Genomic DNA, 20,461 nt, shown 5'->3' on the forward strand with positions numbered 1-20,461 from the left:
TGTGTGTGTTGGGGGTCATATGTACATGCACATGCCTGTGGAGGTCAGAGGACAGTTGGCAGCAGTCAGTTTTCTCCTTCTGCCATATGGGTCCTGAGGGCCAAACTTTTGTCATCAGGTCTCACAGCAAGTGCCTTTACCTGCCGAGTCATCTCACGGGCCTTTCCATCATATTTTGGAAAGCATGGCAGCAGTAGTCTGGTGATGCCCCATTAAATAGGACATGTGGTCGTCTTCCGTCGGCCACAGTCCCCACCACCTCTGTGGCATGCCTCATGATGCTCCAGATTGCCCTGCTGACTTAGCTTCCTTCCCTCAGACTTGAATTTGTCCACTGCTGTAAAGTGAAGTGTGAAGAGGGCCTAGAAGCCAAGAGCCCCGCCTTTAAAGGGGAGATAGAGGAGGAGGTGCCGTCAAAGGCTAAAGGACAGCTAGAATGGCCAGAGAAAGGCCAGAGGGGTTGCTGTGAAGAGGAGGGATGTCCGCCAGCTCAGCCAGCGCTGCTGCATGATAAGGACGTGTCCTTTGGTCTCATTGTGTGCAGGCCATCAGTTACCGCTGCATGTGCGGACGCTGTGGAAGGTGGATTGCTCAGTGTGGAGAGATGGATGGACAGAGAGGGAGACTGTTGGAAACTTCAAGGTGCTTGGCTGTGAAGGGCAACTTGTTTTTTCCTTTTTTTATGACAAGGTCTCATATAGCCTTAATAGTGGCCTGAGACTCACTGTTGTCAAAAATGACATTGAGGGCTGGAGAGATGGCTCAGAGGTTAAGAGCACTGGATGCTCTTCCAGAGGTCCTGAGTTCAATTCCCAGCACCCACATGGTGGCTCACAACCATCCATAATAAGATCTGGTGCCCTCTTCTGGCATGCAGGCGTACATGCAGACAGAACACTGTATACATAATAAATAGATAAATAAATCTTTTAAAAAAATGACCTTGAACCACTGACCCTCCTGCCTCCATATCTAGATGTTAGGATTACAGGTGTGTACCACCGTACCTAGCTTATACTGCACTGAGGAGCGAACCCTGGGGACTCAAATGTTAGACAAGTCCTCCCCCAGGTGAGCCACATCCCCCAGCTCAGTGCATTCCTTGGTTTTCTGTTCAAACAAGCAATGGGTATGCTGTAGAATGGTGAGGCCTCTGAGCCAAGAGTAGAGAAAAAAGCCTAAAGACCAGGTTTGGCTTAAATCTGAGGCTCTGTGACAGGTCCTATGCTGATCTCTTCACTCTTTATCTCACACAGTTTTCAAAATGACCTTGTGGTTTATCTGTCTAGATTTTCCATCATTTTGTGAATGGAGTAAACTGAGGCTTAGGGACGTTTCTTTACAAGGCTGGTAAGGGCAGAGCTGGTACTGAATCCGGGTGGCACACTGATGTCTGTGTGCTCAAAATCTTTTCCCTAGTAAAGGGGTGTGTGTGTGTGTGTGTGTGTGTGTGTGTGTCTGTCTGTCTGTCTGTCCATTCGTCTGTCTTTGTACTCTGTCACGTTTCCTGACCTTTCTCTCTACCCCACCTCCTGGGATTGAACCTAAGGGTTCATACATGCTAGGCAGTACCCTAGCACTCAGCCATTATTTCCACCCTAGACTTGTTTACAACGGCACTCTGGGTTACTATAGCTTTATAGTAGATCTTGAAACTATTAACTTAAATCTTGTAACTTAGCCCTTCTTAAAAATTACTCTCGGGGCTGGAGAGATGGCTCCGGGGCTAAGAGCATGTGCTGCTTTCGCAGAGGACCCAAGTTTGGTTCCCAGCAGCCACAGCTCATAACTGACTGTAACTCCAACTCCAGGGGACCCAGTGATCTTTTGGATTCTGTATGCACCTGCACTCATATGTGTTCGTTCCCCTACATAGACACATAATTAAAAAAATAAATCTTTAAAAATATTTCCCGCTAAACTGGGCCATTTGTACTTACATAAATCTTAGAATTATCTTGTCAATCTATAAATATAAGACTGGCTGCATTTTTTTTCACTTTTATTTCTGTTTGGTCCTGGAGATTAAACCTTCAGTATGCTAAACTGTGCTCTGCCGCTGAGCTATGCTCCCAGCTCCCTGCTGGGATTTTGATTAGGATTGTGTTGACTATTGTGAGACTTTTCCAGAAAAGAATTAGAGCAGGTTCTGTCTCATTTATACAGGCATTAGAAGAAATTCTACTAAAGTGTGTGACCGTAGGCCAGATCATGCTAATGATTGTTTCAGCGTGAGGTAGATAAGGAAAATGAATGGAAGGACCAGGAATTGATGGCAAAAGGTAGCTAATCCTTAGCCACAGAGGTGGATGACAGGGCTTATGGAGGCCTGGGGCAAACAATCACGGCCCTGGGTGAGGAGCAGTGTTGTCGGGCAAGAATATGAGTTAGGGCTAGTGAGCCGGCTCTGCCGATAAAGGCACTTGCTGGCCACCCTGCTGACTTGAGTCCAGTCCCCAGGACCCACATGGGGAAAGAGATGGTCAACTCTGCTTTCTGAAAACTGCCCACACAAATGCACAACTACGTGTTCAAAATGCATGAACGTGCACACACGCACACGCACACGCACACACACAAATTTAGTGTTGTTTGCTCTTTCAGTCAGTAAAGTTAGAAGTCTGGATTTTATGCAGACTCCCAGGTTCTAAACTTGAAGTTGAAAACACTGATGGAGTCAGAACTCCCTGAGGGCTGCCAGTCTGTGACCTCTGCCTTAGTCTAGCCATTCTTCAGCCCTTATTTTCAGCATCTGTAAGCACGGAGGTGTTGAATTCAGTCTCAAGTTTCCTTCTAGTTTAATGATTCAGAATTTCAAAAGAGGCAAGTGTCAAAATAACCAAGGTTTTAGAGGTAGCTGAGAACATCTACAGAAGTGGTAGCCCGAGAACTTGTCCAGGTCTCCATAATTCACATAACACCATCGGATTTTTATATTTACCCTCATATCCTTTGTGAAGGGCACGGGATGACTCGGCTGGCCACATGAGAGCTCGCTCTGGTGTCACACAGCCTTTGAAGGTTCTGGAGAGAGGCTCCTCCAGAGGGCAAGCAGTTGTGGGGTCCTCTGCAAGGGCCTCAAGTACAGTTGAAGGCAGGTCCCCAGCTGGCTTGATAATTGAGCCTGGCTCAAGTGTCAAGGCTTTTGGGTAAGGGTTGACCTTTGTGGGAACTCTCAGGAGGGAGGAGCTTTGGCAGGTGTGTACGCTGTAAGTTTGTGTCTGGCATCGAATCTAACACACAATTAAGTCTTTATATAAATGAAATGGATTGGGTGATTCTTTGAAGAAGGAATGAAAGGCTTTAGATGAAGGTAACCAAGAATCCTGCTGTAGCATTTCAAGGATTGGGGGTCAAATGCTTCTAGTAAGTGCATTTAGAATGGTAAGTGGAAAGCTGGCTTATTCTTAAACTTGGCTCATAGGCAGAAATAGCTTACTGAGTCTTCAGATTTGACTATGAGATCTGAGGTTTTGATTAATATATACAACATAATTAATATGTCTCCCTGTACAGCATATTGAGAAATCAAGTACTGTGAGTATAAGGAAGTTGAAGACACCCAGGGGCTTCCTCATATGCCTTTAAAATTTACAAACAAGCCGGGCGGTGGTGGCGCACGCCTTTAATCCCAGCACTCGGGAGGCAGAGCCAGGCGGATCTCTCTGAGTTCGAGGCCAGCCTGGGCTACCAAGTGAGTCCCAGGAAAGGCGCAAAGCTACACAGAGAAACCCTGTCTCGAAAAACCAAAAAAAAAAAAAATAAAAAAAAATAAATTTACAAACAAATATGTGTACTTATTTTTGAATATGCATATTAAATTAAGGAATATCATCACGTCTGGGATTTCTCTTAGGGTACCAAAGGTAGTGAAGGAGGCAATGATGATGTCTCAGTTGGTAATCATAGAAGCTGTTGGATAGATAGAAGATGATTTCATTCCCGTCATTTCTATCTTCTGTGTATCTGAAAGCTTTCATAGTAGGTGTTCATAGATCAGAGATTCATAGGCTCCACAATGAATTGTGAATCTTTCAGACTTTGTAAATCATATGGTCATTGAATTTTTCTTGTCATAATTTCCTTACCATCATACTTACAGAATATTTATATTGTATTAGATAATTTTTGATAATTTTAAAATTTATGTGTATGTGTGCCTGTGCGAGTTTATGTGTGTGGAAGTGCTCTCGGAGGCTCTCGAACTGGAATTGTAGGACGTTGTGAGCTGCCTGATAGAGGTCTGGCGCCTGAACCTGGATCGTCTGCGAGAACAATACACTTTCTTAACTGCTGAGTCGTTACTCCAGCTCCTACACTGTATCAGATATTTTAAATAATAATAATAAATAGTATAATCATTAAGGGAGAAATGGAAAACAGAAACAGAGCATGGTAGAAATAGGAGTGTGGGTTTTGAATGAAGCAGCTGTGGCTTGGCCTTGGGCAGGACATTGAACTTACCTGCATCTGGGTTCTCCGGTCTGTAAATGCAGGGTAATGCAGTTTCTCTGCATTATTGTGCAGAAAGCTAAGGGTGAAGTGGACCAGGTATCTAAGGACAACACCTGGCCTACCCTAAGGGCTCAGGTCTGGTGTACTTCATTTCATAATCAAAGGATAGAGTAATGGGAGGGTAAGAATCTGCCTCAGGCGTCTCTCTAGGACCTTTCTCCCTTGTATGAATTGTAAGTCAAGGGTTGTATAATTCACAGTTAATGTATTATTTTAGAAGCAGAGCTCATGAAGAGCAAACTGCATCACTGTGAGGCTTAGAAGAGCCATGACGGTTGACTGCCCTCTGAAAGTAAGAATGAAGCTGGGAAATCCATAGGCTACTGCTTGATGCCTGCTTGCTTGGCCTCCTTCATTAAATATTTGTGTTACAAATGTGTGTGTGTGTGTGCGCGTGCACGCGCGTGCCATGTGCACACGTGCACACATGGCACACATGTGGAGGTCAGAGGACAGCTTGCTGGAGTTGGTTCCCTCCTTCCACCGTATGAGCCTGGGGATCAAACTTGGGTCATCAGACTTGGTGGCAAGTCCTCCCACCATTAAGTTATCTTATTAGCCTGCCGTGGCCTCCTTTGATGAGTCCATATCTAGAGACTGAATAGTCACTCACACTTAGAATGAGTTAGATTTCAGGAAAATAAGTGTTACATAGCCATTAAAAATTAGAGAGAGAGAGAGAGAGAGAGAGAGAGAGAGAGAGAGAGAGAGAGAGAGAGAGAGAGAAAATGGTCTCGAAAAGGCTCATGATGTAAGTATGCAAGATGGTACCTATGTTGGCTGAGTGGTGGTGCTATCCCAGGACTTGGGAAGGAGATGTGGCAGTGGGGTTGGGGTATTGGGAGTTCAAGGCTCGCCTCTGCTACATAATGAGTTTTAGGCTAGCTTAACTATATGAGAATCCAGCTAAAAAAAAGAAAGAAAGAAAAAAAACCAAACCAAACAAACAAATCCCCCAGCAAGTTATATCTGTGCTATGACCCCTCATTCATAGTTATGACACATAAATGCACATGGGATTGGGGAAGTCTGTGGAGAAGGAAAGGAAACAATGTTTTTGGTTTTTAGATAGCTTAATTTTCTTTTAAAAAGTCTTTATTGTTAAATGTTGTGCCTGCATGCCTACACACCATGGTGTGTAGGACATTTGGGATATTCATAAATTCTTTCTAAAACATAAAGAAACTAAGCAGAAAGAAACTAAGCCAGGCTGTGGTGGCACACGCCTGTAATCCTACCACTTAGGAGTTAGAGGCAGGAGGCTCAGGATCCTTAGCTACGTAGTGAGCGTAAGGTCATCCTAGTTGTGTGGATCCATATCTCAAAACAAAACTCAAATGAGACAGATCCCGGAAAGCTCTGGAAACCTGAAGATTGTGGTCACTTAAGTAGAAAAAGAAATCGAAACCAAGACTTTTTTTTTTAAAGCATTCTACAAAATACTGTACTTGGATGCCTCTTTCCGATTTTGCTGAACATTCTTGAAATCACTGTCTTTCCAGGTTCAGTTTCAGAAGCTTCAGCAACTGCGCCTTACACAGTACCACGGGGGATCCCTACCTAACGTGAGCCAGCTGCGGAGCAGCGCATCAGAGTTCCAGGTACTCCATTGCCTGCTTTTGTGACACTGGAGGGAGTATAAAGAGACAGAGATAAGCCCCGAGAAGATTAGCGTTTGAAGAATGGCCTCGGCCTAAGTGCAGGTCGGTCTTCTGGGAAGTCCAGGAGTAAATTCTTTCATAGTGTCTACCAGGGAAGGTGATGTGACATCACAAGTAGTCAGAGGCTGAGCATCCAGTTGAAATGTGTGAAGAGAACTTGCCTAGCATGTTCCAGGCCCTGGGTTCCATCCTCAGCATCATCAGAAAACAAAACAGAGATCACCCCAAACTGTAACTTGAACCACATGTTTAAGTTAGAGTTTCCTACTAGCCTCACTAAAGGAAAATACACTGGTGAAATTAAGTTTAATATAATTTAAACAAAAGGTATTTATTTTAAGACTTACTATCATTGTATGGATGTATGTTGTGTGTATGTATATAGACATGGCTTGTGCCACAGCATGTCTGTGGAGGTCAACTTTCTTTTTGTTTGTTTATTTTTCGAGACAGGGTCTCTCTGTGTAGTCCTGGCTGTTCTGGAACTCTCTCTGTAGACCAGGCTGGCCTCAAACTCAGAGATCCACCTGCCTCTGTTTCCTGAGTGCTGGGGTTAAAGGTGTGCACCACCATGCCCAGCTTCAGAGAACAACTTTCAAGGGTCAGTTGTCTCCTCCCATGGGTTCAGGGAATAGAACTCAGGTCATCAGTTATTTACAAGTGCTTTGACCTGTCAGTATTCTGATGGCCTTAGCTTAGGGTTTTTGAGATAGAGTCTATATAGCCCTGGCTGCTCTGAACTTGCTGTGTAGACCAGGGTGGCTTCAGAGTGTCCTAATCTTCCTGCCTGTACCTCCTGAGTGCTGAGAATACAGGTATCTCACGACATCTAGCTTGTTGTTCAGTTTTCTTTTTCCTTCCTTCTTTCTTCCTTTCTTTCTTTCACTTTTTGTTTTGTTTTTGTTTTTGTTTTTTTTTTTTTGAGACAGGTTCTTAACTGGTCTTGAGCAGCTTAAGCTATATAGCTGAGGATAACATTGAACTTTTCATCCTCCTGCCTCTGTCTCCAAAGTGCTGGGGTTATTGGGGTACTGAAGATGGGACCGAGGACTTTTGTAAATGCTGTGCTAGGCAAACACTCTACCAGCTGAGCTATATCTTCAGCCCTGGTCTTAAGTTCTTGATTTTCTTACTGTGGCTCTCCAAGTCCTGGGATCATAGGCATGTGCCAGCATGCCCAGCTTCATTTAAATAATTTGAATACTTATATAACCCAAGATATACCATAATACCATTTCAACATGTAATCAACACACAAAACTAAGATTGTTCCCATATTGTTCTGTGCTGAGTCTTGAAGTCTGTTGTGTATTTTATACTTAAAACATGTCTCAGTCTTGACTACTCATGCCACCAGATTCATATGACTAATGATGGCCTCATGGGGCAGGTGGGCTGGAGGCATAGATGACAGTCTTGGTGCGCTGAGATTAGCGCAGTCTCAGGTGCTATAGTCATTTACCAGAAGAGCCTTCTTAAAACAATGTGGAATTAGTGTTGCAGACAATAGTGCCTGGTACTGTAGTTAAGATCTGAGTTAGATCTACTTTGATGTCCTACTCACAGAAAAGTTAGAAGCCTGCCATTTTTAATTTAGCAAGTTAGGATTTGATGTTAGAGTTGATATATAAACTTTGTGATAAAGCATCATAACTCCATGCCTTTGGATGACCTTCTATCTTATTTTGGGATGTGTATACGTGGTGTGTGTAATGTCTGTGGTATCTGTGTGTTTGTGTATATGTGTGGTATGTATGTGATCTGTGTGATGAGTGTATGTGGTGGGTGACGTGTGTGTGGTGTGTGTGCATGCATGTGCGGGTGTGAGTATGAGCTCAGTAACACTGGGGTCATGGGCACACAAAGCTGTTCTTAGCTTTTATGTGGGTGCTGGGGACTTGAACTCAGCTTCCCATGCTTGTAGAGCATGTATTCTTACCCAGCTGTCTTCCCAGCCCCACCTCCCTTCAGTTCTAAAGCTGGGTCTTCTTTGTGGAGAAACTGAGTTCATTGCTTCTATGAGATCCAAAATATTGTGGAGCATTTTGGGTTTCTGTGTGTGTGTGTGTGTGTGTGTGTGTGTGTGTGTATGTGTGTGGTGTATGTTTGTGTTTGTGTGTTAGTATGGACACAAGCATGTCATGGCACACATCTGGAGGTCAAAGGGCAACCTCAGTTGTTAGTCTTCACCATCTGTCTTTTTGAGACGGGGTCTCTTTGCTGCTGTGTACACCAGGCTAGCTCTCTCTTTGCTGCTGTGTACACCAGGCTAGCTGTTGTGCAGGCTTCTGGAGATTGTTCTCTCTTTCTCCCATCTCACTCTAGGAGTACCAGACTCACAGATGTGTGCTGTCGTGTACAGCTGTATGTGGATTCTGGGGGCTGGACTCAGTTCTCATGACCATGGCAAACGCTTGACCCATTGAGCCATTTCCCCAGCCCGGAGACTGGAATGTTCAACCAGTTCAGCTTTTGCTCATATTTGAAAAAAATGGAATTTGTGGCACTTCTGCTTTTAAACATTCATACTAAGAATCCTTTTGGTTTTTGTTTGTTTGTTTTTGAGACAGGGTTTCTCTGTGTAGTTTTGGTGCCTGTTCTGGATCTCGCTCTGTAAACCAGGGTGGCCTCGAACTCACAGAGATCCATCTGGCTCTGCCTCCCAAGTGCTGGGATTAAAGGTGTGCACCACCGCTGCCCGGCAAGAATACTTTTTTTTAAATACTAAAAATTGTTATTTTAAGCCAGGGATAATGACAGATGCCTTTAATCCCATCATTCAAGAGGCAGAGGCAGGCAGATCTCTGAGTTCAAGGGCAGCCTGGTCTGCATAGAGAAACTTGGTCTCGATAAAATAATATTAATAATAATTAAATATAATTATTAATATTATTTTGGGGAGCTGGAAATAGTCCAGCAGTTAAGAGCATTTGTTGCTCTTGGAGAGGACCCAGGTTCAGTTCTCAGCACCCCATCAGGAAGTTCACAACTGCCTGGAACTCTAGTGCCAGAGGATCTGATTTCCTCTTCTGGTCTCTGTGAGCACCTGCATGCACACTGTGCACATTCATACACTCAGGCACACGTGTGTACACATAAAATAAATAAATCTTTTTAAAAATTATTGTTTGAGGGCTTGGGGAGACAACACAGTAGAGGAAGTATTTGCTGTGTAAGTATGAAGACTGGAGTTCGAATCTCCAGAACCCACAGAAGAGCTGGGCGTGCGTGCGTGCGTGCGTGCGTGCGTGCGTGCGTGCGTGCGTGCGTGCGTGCGTGCGTGGCCTCCACCAGAAGTCCAGCACCGAGGAAGCAGCGGTAGCTAGCTACACCACCCGTGCTTGGTGCGCTCACACTTCAGCAAGAGGCCCTGCCTCAATAAAGTGGAGCGGCTTCAGGCCTTCACATATGCCTGCACACCCGCCTGCCCCTCCCCAACGTGTGTCTGTTCACATGTGTAAAATGTGTTATAATTGGTTTTTTGGTATGTATCCCAGGCTGGCATCCAACTCTGTCCTTCTGTCTTGGCCTCTAAGTGTTGAAATTATAGGTTTGGTCACCATGCACAGTCAAATTATTACTTTGGGGTAAGGATGTTACTCAGTTGGTAGAGCCCTGGGTTGGGTTTCCAGAACAGTGTGAGCAGGAGGGTTAGAAGTTCAAAGTCATCCTTGACTATAGAGCAAGTTTGAGGCCAGCTGGGATTAATGAGACCTTGCCTTGAAAGAAACTGAAAAACCGTTTTGACTTTTGTGACCTGACATTTTTGACAGTTACAGGCAATTATTTTGTAGCACAATCCCTGCTGTCTTTTAACACTTTCTGGTTCTCAAGATTGAACCCAGGGCTTCACGTATGGCAGGCAAGCATTCTCCCGCTAGGCGCAGGCTCCAGCACCGCTCTCCTGGGGCTTGTGTTGTATCTTGTGATGAGATTCAGATGATGGTGTGTAGGGATAGCTCAGGAGTGATGGTTGGATCCCTTTAGGCATGTGATTTCATGTCTGTCCTGTGACCGTGGCTGTGCCTTTTACCAGATACAATCGGCCTTTCAGACTTCCCGCCCTGAAGTTGCTCTTTGTAGCTAGAGTTTTCCTGCCTGGCCCACAGTCAGGACAAATCTCTGACACCCGCCAGTCCCACAGCCGCTCAGACCCAACCAAATAAACACAGAGACTTATATTGCTTACAAACTGTATGGCTGTGGCAGGCTTCTTGCTAACTTGCTAACATAACACCTTGCCACATGGCTTGTGGCTTACCGGCATCTTCACATGCTGTTTGTCATCGTGGTGGCTGGCAGTGTCTCTCTGACTCAGCCTTCCACTTCCCAGCTTTATTCTCCTCCTTGTCCCGCCTACACTTCCTGCCTAGCCAATGGCCAATCAGTGTTTTATTTATTGACTAATTAGCAATACATTTGCCATACAGAACATCCCACAGCAGCTCTTCTTCTAATGAACGACTGTTCTGTGCACAGCTACCTTAAGTCTTCACTAAATTTCATTAAACTTTGCATTATAAACACACATGCCTCCACACAAATGTATATATATTTATTGATATAGTTATTGATATATGTATATTTATGTATCCTTATTGACATATATTTATAGTATATCTGTGTGTGATTTAAGAATTCCCATTTTGTTGAGTGGATTATGGTCTGTAACTGTTATTTTTATTTGATGATGATATACTCATTCATTAGGCTAGTAGGAGCCTTCTTCCAAATAGAAAATTTTGTAACAAACTGATGTACAAAGGGGAGTCTTGGGGCATAGGTTCTCTTCTGTTACCTTTTTTGAGGTGTAACTGACTCGTAGATCTACTGGGTCATGGACCGCCATCACAGTCACTGAGGTGTAGACTATTCCCTCACTGCAGAGGGGCTGTGTCCCTTGGTGGACATTCTCCGTGCCCCCCCGGAGTGCCCTGTGAATGGAATCAAAAGGATGTGGTCTCCGGGCTTCTGGTGCCTTTAACCGATCACACTGGAGTCTCATCTGTGTTGGTGCATGCGCTCGTTTCCTGTGGCTGCTGGTACAAAGGACCACAACTTGGTGGCTTACAGTAGCGAATTCACTTTCTCACAGTTCTTAGTCCGGGAGTCTGATCACGGAGTCGGCAGGGATGCTCATCTGAGCGCTCCAGGGAAGAGTCTTTCCTTACCTTTCCCTGGCGTTTGTCAGTAGCCCTGTCACTGACATCTGTGGCTCTGTTGTCATGTGACCTTTCCATTTATCTGTGATTTAACCCCTTCTCCTGTCTCTTATAAAGACATCAGTTCTTGAATGTAGGGCCATGCTACTCCAGTATGACCACCTTCTGAGTTAGTGAATGGTGTACAAAGATCCTGGGGTTTTTTCCTTTCCTTTTTCCTCCTCTTCTTCTTTTTTTGTTTTTTCGAGACAGGGTTTCTCTCTGTAGTTTTGGTGCCTGTCCTGGATCTCGCTCTGTAGACCAGGTTGGCCTTGAACTCACAGAGATCCTCCTGCCTCTGCCTCCTGAGTGCTGGGATTAAAGGCATGTGCCACCACTGTCTGGCCCTGTTCCCCCTCCCTCACACACACACACACACACACACACACACACACACACACACACACACACTTCTTTTGAGACAGTGTCTTATCCTGCAACCCAGGTTGGCCTGGAACTCACTGTATAACACAGAGTGACCTCAGACTTGGAGCAATCCTTCTGCCTCAGCCTCCTGAGTGCTGGAATTATGGGTACCACGACATCCAGGTTCGTGCAGTTGTGCTCTGTGCAGATGCCTAGTGGGACTGGTGGATCCTGTGGTAATTGGGCTCTGTGTATTTCTGATGCAGGGGACTGGACTTGACTCTTTGGTATGCTGACCAAGCCCTTTACCTCAGCCGGTACCCCAGCCCCTACTTTTCCTTTACAGGACGTTATCACCTGGCTTCCAGAGTGCTTACCGTGTCACACTCCCACCAGCAAGATGTAAGGGTCCGAGTTCCAGTGGACCCTTATCTTCTCTAGCACTTGACGTTTCAGGCTGAAAAACCAAAAACCCAGCCAGGTGTGGCAGCACGTGCTTTGAATCCCAACAACCGGGAGGTACAGGCAAGTGGATCTCTGCAAGTGTGAGGGTTGGCTAGGTAGGGAGGTATAGTAAGACGTCTCAAAAAAACCAAACCAAACCAAAACAAAACAAAAAAACTCAATCAGCCAGCCCCCCAAACACACAACTTGCCATCTTAATAATTTTTAAAATATACAATTCAGTGGCATTAAGAACATTCATATGATTGTGCAACCAATCTCCAAGACTTTTTCACCTTACAGAACTGGAACTCGGTACTCATTGAGAAAAATTCCTGTTTTCCCTTTCCCAGCCCGGCAGCCACCCTCTGCTTTCTATCCATGAATGGGGCTGCTCTACGTGCCTTATTTAATCAGACACTGTCTGTCTTTTTGTGACTGAGTTGTTTCACCTCACATAATTTCCTCAAGTTTCATCCATATTGTGACAGGATTTCCTTCCCTTTTAAGGGTGAATAGTATTCTATTGTATGTGCATACCACCTTTTGTTTATCTGTTCATCTGGTGGACACTCGTTTTGCTCTGTCTCTTGGCTGTGGTGCATAGTGCTGTGGTGAATGTGCTGTGGTGTGCAGATATCTCAAGTCTCTATTTCCTGTTTTGTGACAGGGCTCAGGTAGCCTAGGCTGGCCTCAAACTGGCTAGTAGCTGAAGATAATGGTGACTTTGTAGTCCTCCTGCCTCTACCTCCAAGTTTTGAGAGTACAGACGTGTGCCTCACGCCTGGTTTAAGAATCTGTTTTCAGGTTTTTTAGGTATAAATTCAGAAGTGGGAGTGCGGGATCATTTGTAGGTCTCAGGAAGTGCCTGTGTTCTATAGCAGCTGCTCTAGTTCGTGTTCTCGGCCATAGCACACAGGGTTCCAGCTTTCCCACACCCTGGCCAAACGTCCTCTCCCTCCTCCCCAAAGCCATCTTAATAGATGTGTTACTTCAGTAGAAAAAGCTTTGTGTCTTCAGTTTCCTAAGAACTGATAATGTTGAGGGGCTTTTTTGTTTGTTTGTTTGTTTTTTTAAGAGACAGTGTCTCACTATGTAGCCTTGGCTAGCCTGGAATTCACTATGTAGACCAGGCTAGCCTCAAACTCAGGGATCTGCCTGCTTCTGCCACCTGAGAGCTGGGAATGCTCATGCCCAGCTTGAGCATCTTTTTGTATGCTCAGTTGACTTGGGGCCGCTGCTGCCCCCTCCTCCTTCTTTCTCCTCTGTCCTCCTCCTCTCTTTCTCCTGCCCCTCACCCCTTCCCTCCTTCCTCTTCTCCCTTCCTCCTGCAACATTTTCCTTTCCTATTCTCTCCTTCCTCTTTCTGGTAACGGCAACAGCAACTGCCGTTACTGCCGTTTTCATAGACAAGGTCTCACTTTGTAGCCCAGGCTGTCCTGGGACTGCTAGTGACCCTCAGCCTCCCTAGTGCTGGATTTCGGGTTGGGGAGATGGGACATCTTGATAATATGGAGTCTTTGTTCTTGAGTGTGGTTCCAGTTCCAAATACTGCAGAAACACAGATTTTAATTAAGTTGCTTATAATCATTTACTTACACACAGTCCTCTTCCTTATGTTTTTCCTTTATTATATTTTAGTTAACAAATAACAATGTATACTTACAATGTACAACCTTTTTTTTTTTTTCCTCTGCTGAGGATTGAATTTAGGATGTAAACATGCTGGTCTAGCATTCTTCCACTGAGATCAATCTCCCAGTGGTTACAACATGTTTTGGTACCTGGGGAATGGCTAAATCAACCTAATTAGCATCAGTACTGCCTCATATCCTTATCACTTTTTGTGAGACTCTGCTCTCAGAAATTTTCAATTATACAATATGTTGTTAGTAACTATAGTCACCATGAGTCCACTAGATCCTTGGAGCTGTTCCCCCGTCCATTCATGCTTGTGTTCTGTTTTGGGATTTGTGTCTGTATAGCCCAGGCCAGCGTACAACTCCCTATGTGGCTTCAGGCTGACTTTGAACTCTGTCCTCTCGATTCAGTCTCCCGGGTGCTGGATTACAGGTTGCACCTCCACACCAAGGCCAGCCTGTGATGTTACTTGCTTCTTACTATCCATTGGCTAGTAAGCAGAGTACTGTTTTAACATGACTAAAGGCCAGTTCTTTATCTTAGGGGCCGACCTGAAAGCACAGTCTTTCCTGTGCCACAGAGGCCCCTCACAGGGGACACAGATTCTCAGCTGAGTAAAGCAAAGCATGCCATTCAAGTCCTCTTCTGATAGTCCTTAGCATGGGGTGGGCTGTCAGTCAAAGCTGTCTCCTGGTGGGACTGGCACATGCACACTGCAGCCAGTGAGGAGGAAGTGGGCAAATCCTTTGAGAGCCAGGGTTGCCCCTTTAGTTAGAGGAGGGGTAATTCTTCCACTGTCGTCTTCCAGTCTGAGTCACAGCTTGGGCACCTCTTGGCTGTGTGTCCCGTTTAGGCAGCCACAGAGCAAGGGACTGAAGGCTTCTATTTATCTGCACTGGACTCTGACTGTAACTGTAGCTTTTTGTAGCCTTCATAGAACATACCCATCCTTTCAGATTGTATCACCAAAACCAGCTGCAAATTGTATCACCAAAGACTTCTACATTGTAACAAAATTGCATCATCATGTTTATAAACTGAGTTCCTAAATTCTGACTGAATTTGAGAACAGTCTGGTAGCCAAGGGAGAAAGCCATTGTTGCATGGTGGCAAAGGCTTTCAGGGAGAATCCAAAGGGTAGCTCTGCTGAGGTTCACTACCAAGGTAACTTTGCTGAGGTTCACTACCAATACATGTGGACATAAGGAAGCCAGAATCTGCACAGGCGGTGTGTTAGAGAGCCAGGGCTTAAAGATCAAGGCCTTGACCCTAGTTCAGTCTCAGTGGACTTCCTGTACTACGTTTCCTTCCCTAATTCCATGGGGTTCTGAAAAAAAGGAAAGGAAAACAAGAAAACAGACGGACAAAAACCTACTAGTACCCACAGCAGCATAAACTGAGCTCACACTGTGTGCCAGATACTCCATTCAGTTCTTTACATAGACTTACTTTTTACAGAATCCCCTTGGGGTTGATGTATGGATGTGGTAGTTGTCAAACAGCATAGCAACAAATTGCCCAAAGCAAAAACCCCTAGTAAATAATAATGGGACAGTAGCACAATTGTAGCTTTTAAATTCACTGTAATGGCCTGAGTCACTAGACGAAGATAATGGAGAAGGTACCAGAAACAAATTAGAGTCCTGTCTCCCAAAGTGTGTGTATGTATATATGTATGTGTGTATGTATGTAATTTATTATTAAATTATTATTAAAAATGCATCTATACACACATATATTTATTCTCCAAAAGGAAAAATATATTTTTTACATACTCATAGAAAAAATTTAAAAATATTTTTCCTAGTTTTGAATGTGATAGTTGCATATTATAGAAGCAGATAGCATCTTTCTTTGTATTTTGATTTTTTCCAGTGGCTTTGCTGTGATAAGTGTTCTTAACAAATAAGTATTATATTGCATGACTGTTTCATGTTTTCTTCTTCTTTCTGTTGTGAACACTGCCTCCTGTGTTTAAACAGCCTTCTAAAGAATGATCTAGTTTCTCCTGGGGTTTTATCACACACATGTACCACAGTTAACTTAGCTGCTGGCTCCCCATTGTTGGGCATTTGGTTGCTTTTGCTCTTAGTTCAACAGACACATGCTTGTGCATGTTGGTGTATGCAGGCATGGGTCATTTACAAGACAAAGTCGTTCTCAGGAGAAACCAGACCTGAATGATATAAAATTATAAGCCAAAATAAATTTAAATTAAAATATTCTGGACTGGAGAGTTGGCTCAGTGGTTAAGGGCACTTCTTATTGTTATGAAAGACCTGGGTTCGATTCCCAGCACTCACATGGAGGCTCACCACCTCCTTAGACACCAAGCGCACATATGGTACACAGATGCACACACATAAAATAATAAAAATAAATCTTAAAAAAAGTTGAAAAAAACCCCAACCATTTGAAAAAAATTAAATCTTTAAAAAAAGCATTGGATGTATTGTTAGAGATCAGTTAGACTATGTCAGTCAGAAAAAGGACCACATTTGAATAGCTTATATACACATAAGTATATTGCATAAATATATAACTATATATTATATAAAACAGAATGTGTTTATATTTAAGGCACTAATTTTTACCTAAATCTAGAGAACTGTATGATGCCTGGTGGTCCACACCAGGAATTCTAGCACTTGGGAGGTAGAGGCAAGAGGATTAGGAGTCCATGGTCAGCCTGAGTTTCATGAGACCCTGACAAACAGAACAGACAAACAAACAAACAAATAGAAAAACAAGAACTGTATGAAAACAAATAAAGCTGAGGGGTGTATAACAGAGCTAGAAGAACGTCTTCACACTGAAATCGGCTGAAGGCTGTCGATTTCTCTCCAGAGAGACATGTATGCACATGCATACCTTATTCTCTTCTCTGAAATTAACTTAAAACAAAGGTTTTGAGATAGGGTCTCAGCATGTAGCATTTGTTAGCTGGGAACTCACTCTGTAGCCCAGGCTGACCTTGAACTCACAGAGATCCTCCTGCCTCTGCCTCCCAAGTGGTGGGATTAAAGGTGTGCACCACCACACCTGACTTAAAAATATTATTATTTTAAAAAGTATGCATATGTGTATATCCTTTTGCAGGTATGTGCATGTGGGCGGGGTACCTTTAGAGACCAAAAGAGGGTGTCGGATCCGCTGGAGCTGGAGTTGTAGATGTTGTAAACTGCCTGATGTAGGTGCTGGGAACTGAACTTGGAAGAACAGGAAATACTCTTAACTTGGTGAGCATCTCTTCAGCCCCCAACACCACCATTTGAAAAAGACAGGGTATGGCTAGGTAGCTCAGACTGGCCTAGAACTCCTGACTACCTCATCTTCCCAAGTGCTGGGATTATGGATATGCAACCCCCTTGGGAAAATACACTTTTGAATAGGTAAAACTTTCGCAGTATCATTCTCATTTTTGTCTATATATTTATCTTGTGTCAAGAACTCTTGGCCTAAAATGATTTACATTGTAAGTTGTATTAAACAGAAAAATATCATTGAACGTGGTCAGCATTCAGGGGCTCAGTCAGGAAGCTCACAAGTTCATGGCCATCCTGGCCTACATGAAAAACATCTCCCACTCCCCCAAAAGAAAATGATGCTCTTGTTTTCTGGTTTGTAAAGTGTGTCTAAAGAAAATGGGAGAAGATATTGCAGTGACTTGGTACCATGTCCAGCAGACAGAGAAGGAGTGGATTAAAATTGCCTGCTTCTCCATCGCCCCCTTAACCTCCTCAGTAACTTGTGAAATCCTTTTGTCCTCATGTAGAAAATCATTCCTCACTGTGTGTTTGCACGTCAGCTCATGGGACCTGGTGCTTTTGAACTTCAGAGTAGTAGCATAGTGTCATGAACGCAGCCAAGCAGTGGGGAACACCCTTGCTTTCCAGGTGGAAGCTAACTTCTCAGTTCTCCAGGCCTTGTCCTCTGCCTCGGGGTCCCGAGTCTGGGAAGAGGGATGCCCTTGGTTTGACTTCTACGCTATGATAAAGCACACAAACAAAATCACCTTGAGGAGGAAAGGTAACCTATTCCGGGTCACAGTCTGTTGAGGGAAGCCAAGGCAGGAACTCAAGTCAGGGACCTGGAGGCAGGAACAGAAGCAGAGACCATGGAGGAGTGCTGCTCACTGGCTTGCTGGCCACGGCTTTCTCAGTGTGCTGTCTTGTCCGCTCCAGGCCCCCTGCCCGGGGAGGTACCACTGACTTCGCTTAACCACTTTCCAGTATATGCATTTGAAGCAAGGACACCTGCAAACTCCGGCTGGTAGGATGGCACACTGTAAAGGCAGTGATGGTCTGTCACGGCTCTTCCTCCTCCTGCTGTGTGCACAGACTGGCCTGTGAGGACTCCTGTTCTCTTCCTGTTCTGCTCCCTCCCTCTCCTAAGAGAGTTAACTACTTTCTTCCTTCTTTCCAAAGAAAGAAAGTTAGCAAAAATTTCTTTCTTTTTCTTTCTTTTTTTTGAGACAAAATCTCACCGTGTAGCCTCTGGTTGTCCTGAATTATTTCCACTATATGGATCAGGCTAGCCTCAGACTCACAGAGATCCACCTGCCTCTTCCTCCAGAGTGCTTTGATTAAAAGCTGTGCCACCACCATGCCTGGTATAATCTCTGTTGTTTGTTCATTTGTTTGGTGGTACTAGGAACTACAGCCTCTACCTCTGAGCTATGGCCTTGTCTGGCAAATGTTTCTTGAATACCTACTGTGTGGCAGGCTTAGTATAGGATCTAGGAGACATGGAAATGAATAAGACCCTTCCCCCAAGAGTTGCAGTGCCATTAGTTCTGGTTTAAAACCTCCAGCTCTGCTTCTACTCATGAAGAAGGGCTTCTCTGCTTCTAGCCACAAATGGCCTTGAAATCTCAGTCAGCGTCTGAGGAGACCACCCAGCAGTTCTTTGGAACATCTTCAAATCCTCTGTATCTTTGGGGTCAGCTCCTGACTCCTCAGGTCCCCTGACCAGCTAGCTCTCACTTCTCGGCTTTAGCCTTCTGCAGTTTTCCCTGTGGCTTGCTCTCAGCTGCTGTTCGTTTGGGTAGTGCTTAGACTGAGCTGTTCTCCAGGCAGGAGTGTGGGCTGACATGTTCCCCAGACCTAAATGGCATCATCATCTGTGAGTCTGTGCTGTGGGCGTTTTCTCAACCTCTCTAAGACTGTTGGTGGGGTATGATACTGATAATTGTATGTAGGGTAAACTGACACCACAGGAAACAGGAGGCATTGACCAAGGGATTTGGGAACTGGCATGTGTCAAGGGAACTGGCGTGGAAAGATAACGGATTCCTTCCAAAGCCACTAGCTCAATTCTGTTTATATATGTTCACTCGTCATAGTTTGTGGTTTTTGTGGCAGAGTCATCTGTTCAAAACTTAAAAGTGAGAGGGAATTTTGTTCCCGGGGTCATAAACCTTAGTAGCCATCCCTGCTCTTGAGCACCGGGTGCTCTTTGCCAGCCCCGAAACAACACTAGTTCATCCAAGTGCGATTTGAGAAAATGAGATAGGGCAGTGACCTTGGGTCTCTGCATGAGATTTAGAAGACTACTTTACAAATCATTTTAGCATGAATTATTTCCAGGAAAGACTTGCACTGGCTACTAATATTATTTGTTTTTATGTTGCGTCTTACTTTCTTATGCAGAAAGTGACCTTGTTTCTAAGTTCTGTGTGGGAGTCCGTCCCTTGCAGACTGGATGCGCTTTGCAGCTGGGACTTCTCTGTGTTGCTCCATTTGCCTTTGATTTTTACTCTGGGCAGTGTGTCCTTCTTTCCTGCTGAAGGGAAAAGTGAGACGTACAGCACGTTAGTGGCTTACTTAATACTTGTGGAATGTGCATCTGTCCTAAAATAGGAACTGTGACCAAGGATATGGTTGTCATATTTTAATACAAATTTGAATTGTGCTTTTTTCCCTCTTTCTTTTTATCTAACCATATGTGTTGAATAAGAGACGTAGAGAATAAGAGAGAAAAGTAGACAGCTCATGAATCTCTAGCAGTCTGGAATAAAGCCTTTGTTTGAAATTATAGAAGGAGTAAGGAAATTCTGGCCCCAGCACTGAATTAGGAACATCTGTATCTATGAGAACTTGGCCAGGAACACTGAGCAACTGGAGCAGTGCCATCTGCATCCTGCCCTTCCATTCGACCCTAGAGTTCCAGCAACCAGGGGTCAGCAATGGCGCAGATGCCTGAGGAGCTGGGGATGGAGTTCATTGGGATCGTGCTGGTCTGACATTCATGAAGCCCTAGGTTTGGTCCCCAGCACTGCATAAGCAAAGTGTGATGGTGTTCACCTTTAACTCAAGCATTCAGGAGATAAAAGCAGGAGGATCATAAGTTCAAGGTCATCCTCAGCTACATTGCAAGTTTGAGGTCAGTCTGGGACACAAGAGATACTGTGGGTTTTTTGTTTTGTTTTGTTTTGAGACAGGGTTTCTCTGTGTAGTTTTGGTGCCTGTCCTGGAACTCACTCTGTAGACCAGGCTAGCCTGGAACTCACAGAGATCCGCCTGGCTCTGCCACCTAAGTGCTGGGATTAAAGGCGTGTGCCACCACCGCCTGGCTGAGATACTGTTTTCCATAGTGTTTTAAAAAGGCAGTTGCCACAATAGCACCCACTTG

General features: G+C 44.5%; 1 protein-coding gene across 2 annotated transcripts in view; it reads left to right on the forward strand.

Moving 5' to 3' along the window:
* Positions 1–20,461, forward strand: part of Crtc3 (CREB regulated transcription coactivator 3) — a 111,535-nt gene that overhangs the window by 4,922 nt on the left and 86,152 nt on the right. For both annotated transcript variants that reach the window (XM_052760866.1, XM_052760865.1), the window contains exon 2: positions 6,018–6,116. In XM_052760866.1, coding sequence (XP_052616826.1) covers positions 6,018–6,116 — 99 coding nt within the window. The remainder of the gene's footprint in view (positions 1–6,017; positions 6,117–20,461) is intronic.

Source organism: Peromyscus californicus, unplaced genomic scaffold (genome assembly GCF_007827085.1).
Source record: "Peromyscus californicus insignis strain IS unplaced genomic scaffold, ASM782708v3 Scaffold_4__1_contigs__length_199733344, whole genome shotgun sequence".
In the NCBI taxonomy this organism is placed as follows: Eukaryota; Metazoa; Chordata; class Mammalia; order Rodentia; family Cricetidae; genus Peromyscus; species Peromyscus californicus.